The sequence below is a fragment of the Falco biarmicus genome, chromosome 8 (genome assembly GCF_023638135.1).
Source record: "Falco biarmicus isolate bFalBia1 chromosome 8, bFalBia1.pri, whole genome shotgun sequence".
NCBI lineage: Eukaryota > Metazoa > Chordata > Aves > Falconiformes > Falconidae > Falco > Falco biarmicus.
The window spans coordinates 1,075,007-1,086,581 of NC_079295.1; the positions used below are offsets into that span (position 1 = coordinate 1,075,007).

The 11,575-nt window shown below is 38.4% G+C and overlaps 1 protein-coding gene across 5 annotated transcripts; it reads left to right on the top strand.

Moving 5' to 3' along the window:
• The first annotated feature begins 315 nt into the window (after positions 1 to 315).
• Positions 316 to 11,361, top strand: LOC130154295 (casein kinase I-like). 5 transcript variants are annotated; one of them, XM_056350271.1, is made up of 6 exons: positions 7,942 to 8,415; positions 9,650 to 9,713; positions 9,971 to 9,997; positions 10,369 to 10,444; positions 10,610 to 10,758; positions 11,236 to 11,361. In XM_056350271.1, exons 1-6 carry the CDS (start codon positions 8,384 to 8,386, stop codon positions 11,242 to 11,244), a joined length of 357 nt encoding a protein of 118 aa, XP_056206246.1. In that variant the 5' UTR covers positions 7,942 to 8,383; the 3' UTR covers positions 11,245 to 11,361. The 5 variants fall into 5 exon arrangements, 3 of the variants coding, with proteins under 3 accessions (XP_056206246.1, XP_056206245.1, XP_056206244.1); XR_008823677.1 differs by lacking the exons at positions 7,942 to 8,415; positions 11,236 to 11,361 and adding an exon at positions 316 to 606 and having other exon boundaries at positions 10,610 to 11,198; XR_008823678.1 differs by lacking the exon at positions 11,236 to 11,361 and having other exon boundaries at positions 7,931 to 8,126; positions 10,610 to 11,198.
• The last annotated feature ends 214 nt before the right edge of the window (positions 11,362 to 11,575 follow it).

Genomic DNA, 11,575 nt, shown 5'->3' on the forward strand with positions numbered 1-11,575 from the left:
CCCATCCTGTGCCTGACTGAAAATGCATGTGTAATGCGCTATGAGTGTGCAAGTGCTCTGCTGTCCATAGCGCGTGCCCTCGAGTAACTGGGTGAGCACGCTCAGAGGAAACATTCCCCCGTGCTCCCAGCACTGCCATAAAGAATGCCTGCCTTCTGAAACTTGCAAGCAAGGCTTAGAGGGTTTCTCTCCATGACCGACTTTATGGCGTCATTCCCACCATACTGGAGAAGGCAAATCTTTTATTGTTTGGTGGTGAAAGCAGCTTGGGCAGTGTCACTGATGTGCAGCATCTTTTTAACCTCAGGTCTAAAGTGCCACCGGTCCTACCGTGGGGTACATCCTTCCTCAGGCTTTCACCAAACGGAAAGGACGCATCAAACCCACCCCACAAACACGTCCTGCACTTTTTTTATCTTTCCTGGAACGTGGGGACATGACCCTGCTGGGCCATCTGTGCCACCTGCCTGGGAGCCAAGATGGTGCCTTTACATTCCAGGCTAAGCACTTACCTTCTTTTTTTCCTTTTCAGTGACTTTAGAGCCATCCTTAGGGAGGCTGGTTAAGCTGGTTTACTGCACAGCCGGTCGCCAGTGGAGGGAAATGGTAAGCTCCGCTGTTGCCTTTGGTGTTCACTTGTTACTGTGTCGCTCATTTGAGTGATCTTCTCATGCCCCGGCAAGCAGAAGCTATCACTCCACTTTAGGCCTTGGTCTAATAGTCATGCAAAGCAATATTGAAAGTCATTCTGAGGTCTGGAACAGGCCCCAGCATGCATTTTATAAAAGTGCTTCTTGGCTGCTGTTTCTCTTTGTATGGGGTTTTTTCCCATTTCTCCAGACTGTTGAAGCTCTGAAAGGCGCCGATGAGCTGCTCTCCCTCAGTTTGCTCCTTTGCCTTTGGGGAGTGCGGTTCATGTTTTCTTCATGGCTTTGCAGAGGAGAAAATCCATGAATACACCACCTTGCTTGACATGATCTTGCAGGACAGTGGTTGAAAGCTTATTGCTGCCCCATCTTGCAAATGGCATACATTCTGGTTCTCATTTGATGGGCAGCGTGTCGGCTTGTCAGTTGACTGTAGAACAATTCAATTGCTCAAAGCAGCAATGCTGATAGGGAGAGTTTACGTACTTCCTTGCACAAAGCAGTTCTGGTCTTTTTTCCCTCTGCGTGTGTTTCTGTGCAGGCATGTGCATGAAACACAGGTGTCTCTCTGTGCCACAGGTGGGACTGATGACAGCTGTTCATTTCATTTCAACTAGAACTTAAACAAAGATTGTGCCTGCAAAAGAATTAGAGCAGCTGTCCTTGTTTCCCAGAGCAAGCATCCAGGCGCTGGGGAGCAGTTGGCAGGATCAGAACCTGAGCCTGCTCTGGGTGGTAAATCCTCAGGAGAGGAAAGAGAAACCCCACTTTTTTCAATACAGGTCTAGTTCCCTTAATATTTCGAGCAGCAGAGGGGGGTGAGATGGGGCGGTGTGGTGGCAGGAGAGGGACAGGAGAGGGACAGAGGAATGAAGAGAACAGGGGTGGAGCTGGGCAGGGAGTGGAGGAAGGAAACCCCTGCTGAAGAGCCAGCAAACCATGAAGTATTCCTAAGTGCTAAATTTCATCACACGAGCCTTTTTCCACAGCAAAGACTCCAAAGTTGCCCAAAGAAGCAAGGAAAAGAGCAACTGGTAGCAGTGATGGCAAACACGACAGAGTTCTTGGCAGCATGAGGAAGTAGAAAACTACTGTAGGAAGTTCTTCAACCTACCCTGATGGAAACAAATCTCTGAATCATTTACGGCAGCTATTGCGTAATTTTTCTGTCTGCCTGATTATCTATCTATTGATTAATATTGCAGAAGACCAAGTTGCAAGATATTGAGAAATATACCTCTGTTCCTGGTAATAATACTTAACCTTAAGACTTAAGTGAAGATTTAACCTTAAGACTTAACCCTAAGAATTACACCTAAGACTTAACTCTAAGAAATAACACTAAGACATAACAAAATGACCTAAGCATAAGACTTAACCCTAAGACTTAACCCTAAGACATAACCCTAAGACTTAACCCGAGGAATTAACCCAAAGACATAATCTTAATACTTAACCTTAAGACTTAACCATAAGACCTAACCCAAAGACTTAACCATAATACTGAACCCTAAAGACTCAACCTTTAGACGTAACCTTGAGACTTAACCCTAATACCGAAGCTAATTACCTAACCTTAAGACTGAACCCTAAGACTTAACCCTGAGGCTTAACCCTAAGACTTAACCTTAAGCTTTAGCCCTAAGACTTAACCCTAAAACCTAACCCTAAAACAAACGCTAAGACCTAACCCTAAAACCTAACCCTAAGACTTAGTCCTAAGATTTACCCTAAGACTTAACCTTAATACTTAACCTTAAGACTTAACCATAGGACTTAACCCTAAGACTTATCCCTAAGACTCAACCTTAAGACTTAACCCTAAGATTTAACCCTAAGACTAAACCCTAAGACCTAACCTAAAGATCTAACCCTAAGACTTAATCTTAAGAATTAACCCTAAGACCTAACCATTTAGACCTATCCATAAGACTTAACGCTAAGAGTTAACCCTAAGACCTGAAAGTAAGACTTAGCTCTAAGTCTTAACCCTTCAATTTAACCCTTTAGACTTAATCATAAGTCTTAAACCTAAGACTTAACCCTAAGATGTAACCCTAAGACTTAACCCTAACACTTAACCTTAAGACTTAACCCTTAGACTGAACCCTAAGACTTAACCCTAAGACTGAACCCTACGGCTCAACCTTTAAGGCTTTACCCAAAGACTTAACCCTAAGACCTAACCCTAAGACTCAACCTTAAGACTTAACCTAAAGACTTAACCCTACGATTTAGCCCTAAGACTTAACCCTAAGACTCAACCTTAAAGAACTAACCCTAAGACTTAACCTTAAGACTTAACCCTAAGTCCTAATCTAAAGACTTAAACCTAAAACTTAACCCAAAGAATTAACCCTAAGACTTAACTATAAAGCATAACCCTAAGACTTAACGTAGAGACTTAATCCAATGACTTAACTTTAAGATTTAACTGTAAGACTTAACCCTAAGACTTCACCCTAAGACTCAACCTTAAGACTCTACCTTAAGACTCTACCTTAAGACTTAACTTTAAGACTTAACCCTAAGTCTTAATCTAAAGACTTAAAACTAAGACTTAACCCTAAGAATTAACTTTAAGACTTAACTCTAAAACATAAACCAAAGACTTAATCCTAAAACTTAATCCTAAGACTTAACCCGAAGACTCAACATTAAAATTTAACCCTAAGACTTAATCTAAGACTCAGCTTTAAGACTTAACCGTAAGAGTTAAACTAAGGACTTAAACCTAAGACTTAACCTTGAGACTTAATGCAATGACTTAACCTAAATACTTAACTGTAAGACTTAACCCTAAGACTTAACTTTAAGATGTAACCCTAAGACTTAATCCTAAAGTTTAACCTTGAGACTTAATCCAATGACTTAACTTTAACACTTAACTGTAAGACTTAACTCTAGGACTTCACCCTAAGACTCAACCTTAAGACTCTACCTTAAGACTTAACCTATAGATTAACCCCATAGAATTAACCATAAGTTTTAACCTTAAGACCTAACCCTAAGATTTAGCCCTAAGACTTAACGCTAAGACACAAACTTAAGACTTAACCCCAAGACTCAATACTAAGACATACCCTAAGACTCAACCTTAAGAATTAACCTTAATACGTAACCTTAAGTCTTAATCTAAATACTTAAACCTAAGACTTAACCCTAAAAATTAACCCTAAGACTTAACTCTAATATATAACCTTGAGATTTAACCCTAAGATGTAACCTTAAGACTTATCCCTAAGACTTAACCCTAAGAACCAACCTTTAGACTCAACCCTAAGACTTAAACTTAAGACTTAACCCTAAGTCTTAATCTAAAGACTTAAACCTAAGACTTAACCCTAAGACTCAATGTTAAGACTTAACCCTAAGACTTGCAGCTTTAAGACTTAACCTTAATAGTTAAACTAAGGACTTAAACCTAAGACTTAACATTGAGACTTAATCCAATGACTTAACTTTAAGACTTAACTGTAAGACTTAACCCTAAGACTTAACCCTAAGGTTTATCATTGAGACTTAACCTTGAGACTTCATCCAATGACTTAACTGTCAGACTTAACACCCTAAGACTTAAACTTAAGACTCTACCCTAAGACTTTACCTAAAGATTAACCCTAAGACAACCTTGAGACTTAACCCAAAGACATAACCCTAAGATTTAACCTTAAGGCTTATCCTAAGACTTAATTTTGAGACTTAACCATAAGTCTTAACCTTAAGACCTAAGCCTAAAACTTAATCCTAAGACTTAACCCTAAGACTCAGCCTTAAAACTTAACCCTAAGACTCAACTTTAATACTTAACCTTAAGACGTAAACTAGGGCCTTAACAGTAGGACTTTATTCGAAGACTCAACCTTAAGACAACCTAAAGACTAAACCCTTGCGACTTAGCCCTAAGACTCAACCTCTAAGACTTAACCCTAAGACTCAACCTTAAGAATTAGCCCTAAGTCTTAATCTAAAGACTTAAACCTAAGACTTAACCCTAAGACTTAACTCTAAAACATAACCCTAAGATTTAACCCTAAGACTTAATCTTAAGACTCAGCTTTAAGACTTAACCTTAAGAGTTAAACTAAGGACTTAAACCTGAGACTGAACCCTAAGACTTAACCTTGAGACTTAATCCAATGTCTTAACTTTTAGACTTAACTGTAAGACTTAACCCTAAGACTTCACACTAAGACTCCACCTTAAGACTCTACCTTAAGACCTAACCTAAAGATTAACCCTAAGACACAACATTAAGACTTAACCTTAAGGATTATCTCTAAGACTTAACCCTAAGACTCAACCTTAAGTCTTAACCTTAAGACTTAACCCTAAATCTTAATCTAAAGACTTAAACCTAAAACTTAACCCTAAGAATTAACCCTAAGATATAACTATAAAACATAACCCTAAGACTTTAACCCAAAGACTTAACCAGAAGACTTAACCCAAAGACTCAACGTTAAGACTTAACCCCAAGACTTTAAGACTCAGCTTAAAGACTTAACCTTAAGAGTTAAACTAAGGACTTAAACATAAGACTAAACCCTAAGACTTAACCTTAAGGATTAGTGCTAAGACTTAACCCTAGAGACTCTACCTTAAGACTTAACCCTAAGTTTTAGTCTAAAGACTTAAACCTAAGAATTAACCCTAGGACTTAACTCTAAAACATAACCCTAAGACTTAACCCGAAGACTCAACATTAAGACTTAACCCTAAGACTTAACCTTTAAGACTCAGCTTAAAGAATTAACCTTAAGAGTTAAACTAAGGACTTAAACCTAAGACTAAACCCTAAGACTTAACCTTGAGACTTAATCCAATGTCTTAAATTTAAGACTTAACTGTAAAACTTAATCCTAATTGTTCACCCTAAGACTCAACCTTAAGACTCTATCTTTAAGACTTAACCTAACGATTAACCCTAAGACTTAACCTTAAGACTTAACCTTAAGGCTCAACCTTAAGACTTAACCCTAAGACTTAATGCTAAGGCTCAACCTTAAGATTTAACCCTAAGAATTAACTTTAAAGCATATCCCTAAGACTTAACCCTAAGACTCAATGTTAAGACTTAACCCTAAGACTTAATCTCAAGACTCAGTTTTAAGACTTAACCTTAAGAGTTAAACTAAGGACTTAAACATAAGACTTAACCTTGAGACTTAATAAAATGACTCAACTTTAAAAGTTAACTGTAAGACTTAACCCTAAGACTTCTCCCTAAGTCTCAACCTTAAGACTCTACCTTAAGACTTAACCTAAAGATTAACCCTAAGAATTAACCTTCAGACTTAACCCAAAGACCTAACCCTAAGACTTAACCCTAAGATTTAACCTTATGGTTTATCCCTAAGACTTAACGTTGAGACTTAACCATAAGTCTTAACCTTAAGACCTAATCCTAAGACTTTACCCTAAGACTCAACCTTAAGACTTAACCCTAAGACTCAACTTTAATACTTAACTTTAAGACTTAAACTAAGGCCTTAACCCTAGGACTTTATTCTAAGACTTAACCTAAAGACTTAACCCTAAGACTTAGCCCTAAGACTCAACCTTAAGACCTAACCCTAAAACTCAACCTCTAAGACTTAACCCTAAGACTCAACCCTAAGGCTCAGCCTTAAGACTTAACCTTGAGATTTAATCCAATGTCTTAACTGTAACACTTAACCCTAAGACTTCACCCTAAGACTCAACTTAAAAGACTTAACTTAAAGATTAACCCTAATACACAACATTAAGCCTTAACCTTAAGACTTAACTCTACGACTTAACCCTATGACCTAATACTAAAACTTAACCTAAAGACTTAACCTTAAGGCTTATCCCTAAGACTTAACCTTAAGACTTAACCCAAAGACCTAACCTTAAGACTTAACCTTAAGGCTTATCCCTAAGACTTAACGTTGAGACTTAACCATAAGTTTTAACCTTAAGACCTAACCCTAAAACTTAATTCTAAGACTTAACCCTAAGACACAACTTTAATACTTAACCTTAAGACTTAAACTAAGGCCATAACCCTAGGACTTTATTCTAAGACTTAACCTTGAGACTTACCCTTAAGACTTAAACATAGGACTTATCCCTAAGACTTTACCCTAAGATTCAACCTTTCAACTTAACCTAAGACTTAGCCCTAAGACTTAACTCTAAAACATAACCCTAAGACTTAACCCTAAAGCTCAACGTTAAGACTTAACCCTAAGACTTAATCTTTAAGACTCAGCTTTAAGACTTAACCTTAAGACTTAAACTAAGGACTTAAACCTAAGACTTAACCTTGAGACTTAATCCAATGTCTTAAATGTAAGACTTTACTGTAAGACTTAACCCTAATTGTTCACCCTAAGACTCAACCTTAAGACTCTACCTTTAAGACTTAACCTAAAGATTAACCCTAAGACTTAACCTTAAGACTTATCCCAAAAACCTAACCCTAAGACTCAACCTTAAGGCTTATCTCTAAGACTCAACCTTGAGACTTGACCTTAAGACTCAACCTTAATACTTAACCTTAAGACTTAACCTAAAGACTTATCCCTAAGACATATCCCTGAGACTTAACCTTAAGACTTAACCCTAAGACTCAACCTCAAGACTTAACCTTAAGACTTAACTCTAAGACTTAACCCTAGGACTTAATTCAAAGACTCAACCTTAAGACTCAACCTTAAGACTTAACCATAAGACTTAACTCTTAGAACTGAACCTTAAGACTTAACCTTAGGACTTCACCCTAAGATTTCACCCTAAGACTTAACCCTAAGACTCAACCTTAAGACTTAACCCTAAGTCTTAACCTTAAGACTCTGCTTTAAGACTTATCCTTAAGACTTAAACTGAGGACTTAACCCTAAGACTTAATGTTTTAACTTACCTCTAAGGCTTAACCAAAAGACCTAACACTAAGACTTAACCCTATGACTTAACCCTAAGACTCAACCTTAAGACTTAACTATAAACTTAACCTTAAGACTTAACCCTAAGACTCAACCTTAAGAATTAACCTTAAGACTTAACCCTAAAACTTAACCTTAAGTCTAATCCTAGAGACTCAACCTTAAGACTTAACCTTAAGCCTTAACCTAAAGACTTAACCCTAAGATTTAACCCTAAGACTTAACCCTAAAACCCAACCTTAGGACTTAACCCTAAGATTCTAACCTCTAAGACTTAACCCTAAGACTTAACATTAAGACTTATCCCTAAGACTTAACCTTGAGACTTAACCATAAGTCTTAACCTAAAGAACTAACCCTAAGACTCAACCTGAAGACTTAACCTAAATTATTAGCCTTAAGACTTATCCCTAAGACTTAAGCCTAAGACTCAACCTTAAGATTTAATGTTAAGACTTAACTTAAAGACTTAACCCTAAGACTTAAGTCTGACTATTACTGCCGTGCATGTTATCTGCCTGTCTACCGATCGTTCCTGCCTCTTGTTCAGTTGTGGTAATTCCTTTGGGTAATGCGTTGGGCTCTAAATGTAGTGCAACTTGACTTCCTCCTGACCCGCCGAGATGTTATCGGTCTTTGCCTTCCTCACGTTTCACAGGGCATGGCAAGGCCAGAGAGACTGGAAGCCTCGGCTGTTGTGTGCGGAGAAGCTGTCAGCCTTCTAAGAGAGCATGTAGCCATCAGGCGCATCGTGGTGCTTCAATACCAAGCTGATACCACAGGCCTCAGTCTTTTTGTGAAAAGGGATCACAAGGAAATGTGCTGATGTTGAAGGGGGAAAGGTGGCGGGGGAAGAGGTAGGAGGCAGCTTTCAACCAATTTTAGGCTTAACTCCTGTGTTCCTGAAAATGGTTCTGGGCTTTGAGGGGTTTGCTTTTTGCCTTATTCGCATCCTCCGTCACTGCTATCAGCGTGTGCTGAGCTGCCAAGAGGTGTTGCTTAGGGAACTCTAGTGATATGGATTCTGTGCATGCCAACCATCCTGAAGGCCATAGCTGTATTTTACCCTAAAAAAGCTTTCCATAATACTACGCTTCTGTTAGGATGCAATTTTCTCAAATTCCCCCCCCCTCAAGGTGATTTTCCCACACACCTGCAGGCAGCAGGACTAATGTCATCTCCTTTTGCCCACTTGGGCTTGGACTAAGATCCCTTCCCTGACTATTCTTTAGTTCTTACAGCCTTTGAGCCTTCCCTTGGGCCTGGTTGATAGTCCTTTGCCGTTTCACCCTGTTCACAGCCAGCATGAGTCTAGGTACAGACTATCTCAAAGAATTTCAGTTACATGATAAACCTGCTTTTTTGTAAATTAATTTTAGCATTTTAATTGCTTTCAAAGGGAACTATGGGAAATCCTGTCCGCATGGTGGCCTAGCATAAGCAATGATGGAAAGGTGCATCAGATGTGACCTCTATGTCAGCTCAGTGTGCCTCAGACAGACTGCATTTGGCACCCCATGGCATGCTGCACAGCTCCAGAAATTCATGCTAGGGAAAAAATGGGCAAAAATAATAGTCATGTAGAAACATGAGTTAGGAAGAAATGCTATAAATTAGGTATTTCTGTTGATTGAGGCAGCTGATCTTGCTTGTGGATCTTTGGGGTGTGAGCTTGATGCTGAACGGCTCATTTTTCATTTGACATGCCTTGAATTATTTTAAAAGAGATAGAAGCTTATGAAATAGAATAGGTTATTGAGTCTTCCTAAAATGCTCACAACGATTATGTATAAAGCCAAAGTGAAGGATGATGGAATAAAATTCTGTGCTTTATAAGTAAATACAGTACATTTAAACCTGATCTCCATGCAGGGTCCTAGTTTTTTTCTGTTTTTAAAATCCAAAAGAAGTTTAGGAAGTCTTAGAGGTTAGTATTGTGGGAAATAAATGGCTCTTCCACAAAAAATTCCACATAAGCAAGGCTCTTTGAACAATTCTTTTTTAAATCGGTTCTAACTACAACCAGTTAACAGTTTAATGTTGAAACGTATACTTGCTCTCCTATAAAGCAGTATTTCGTTTGCATTTCAGTGCTGTGAGTCTTGACAAATTTGGGAAGAGCCCGAGGGAAATTTTTCATCCTGAGCTACAAAAGGTAGGAGGTGACTTCTTTTTTTTGTTTCGTTGTGGCTTATTATTATTTTCTGGAAAAATAAGTCATTATGTATAAATGCTAGTGGTTTGTTTCTTTCGGTAGCAGGATAATAATGATGAGTAGGGTTACAGCTACAAAATAAGCTGTCTTTATCAGTTAACTGGCTACTTCGAAATTAAACAAATATACGAGTACATTACAGGGGGGTTTGTGCTGTCTTCAGTACCAGTGTGCTAAAGATATTTTTTTGTTTACAGGATTTGTTGGCTCTTGAAGAGCAAGAGGTAAATGTAAACTTTTCACTCCTAGCACTTACTTAGTGACTTATAACAACTTAGATATCAATTGCTTATTGCAGAAAAAAAATGTAGCATTTCTGTGCAACATATGAGATCAAAAATTATTTTAAGCACTGGCATAATATATCATGTTAATAGATGATCAACTTCGTATATCATAAAATTCATAATCTATGATCAAAAGTAAATTACTAGGTATCTGCTACTTGAGCATGTCATGGAGCTGGTATGAAGTGTATATTCCTGTGTGTAGGACATATACAAAAGATGTATATAAAAGTCCTTAGAGGAAACATTATTTTAGGTCTTTTGTTTGATTGTCTATTTATCCTATAATATTTGGTTTTATTTGTCAGGGACCTGTGAATTTTAAATTTGGAGTCCTTTATGCTAAGAATGGGCAGCTTACAGATGATGAAATGTTCGGCGATGGTGAGTTTTTCACCTTTTTCTTGGCTGAAGGTGCATAGAATATTGAGCTTCACTGTAAGTACAAACATTCACAGTCATGACCCTCTTAGAATTCATCTTAGAAGCCTTGAAGATTTGTATATAAATCAAATTGTTATACTGAATAAACTGTTTCTTTTTCTCTAGTGTGTGTTCCCACAATTAAGTGGTGTGGAGCTGAAGGGGACTACAATGTAATGGTGATGGAGCCGTTTGGACCGAGTCTTGAAGATCTCTTCAGGTTTTGTTCAAGGAAATTTAGTCTCGAGACAGTCCTATTACTCACTGACCAAATGGTAGGAAACTGCTTTGTTGATCTTGATGGCGCAGTATGTTGGAATATTAAAATTCCTGGAGAGATCAGAACCAAATACGTTGTTTCTGTAATTTAGAGGTGAATAGGCCTGTATCATTAAAGAAAAGACTCAAAATTGGTTTTGTTTCTCTTAAATACAAAGTGCCCCATCTAAAGTGATTACAAAGTCTTAATTGATTTTTAGAAACCAGACTTGTGCTGTTTGCAAACCATCTGTTGCACTGCTCAAAGACAGAAGAAACTCACCCGAGAAAGTTTTTGGAAACAAATGTAAAATAGACATGGGGAAAGAGCTGGAGAGGTTTATGTATTGTCTATCGAATTATGTTCTCTCTAATGCCCTTACATTTTACAATAAAAAATTTCATTGCCTCTTTTATCGTTAAGACAATGTTGCTAGTGGTTTTGTAAGGAAAAAAATGTCTCTCTTGAGTGATTTTTTTTTCTCTTTATCTAGACTAGTTGAATTGAATTGAATACATTCACTCTAAGAACTTCATCCACCGAGATGTGAAGCCAGACAACTTCTTAATGGGCCTTGGGAAGAATTCCATTATTGATTCCATTCCTATAATAAACTTTGCAGTCTATGTTAGAGAGATTGGCTGCAGTGCCCATTTGTTTTCGCTAGGTGGCAGCAGCGCTCCATCGGCCTGACGCCAAAGGGCGGGTTTTCGGGATACGCATGTGTATTACGCAACCTGCTGTTGCGCATGCGCGGGAGGCCCTCTGGCACGCTGAGGGCAGCGCATGCGCAGACCCGGTTTGAGGCCTCGGGGCGGGTCTGTGCCTAGGTA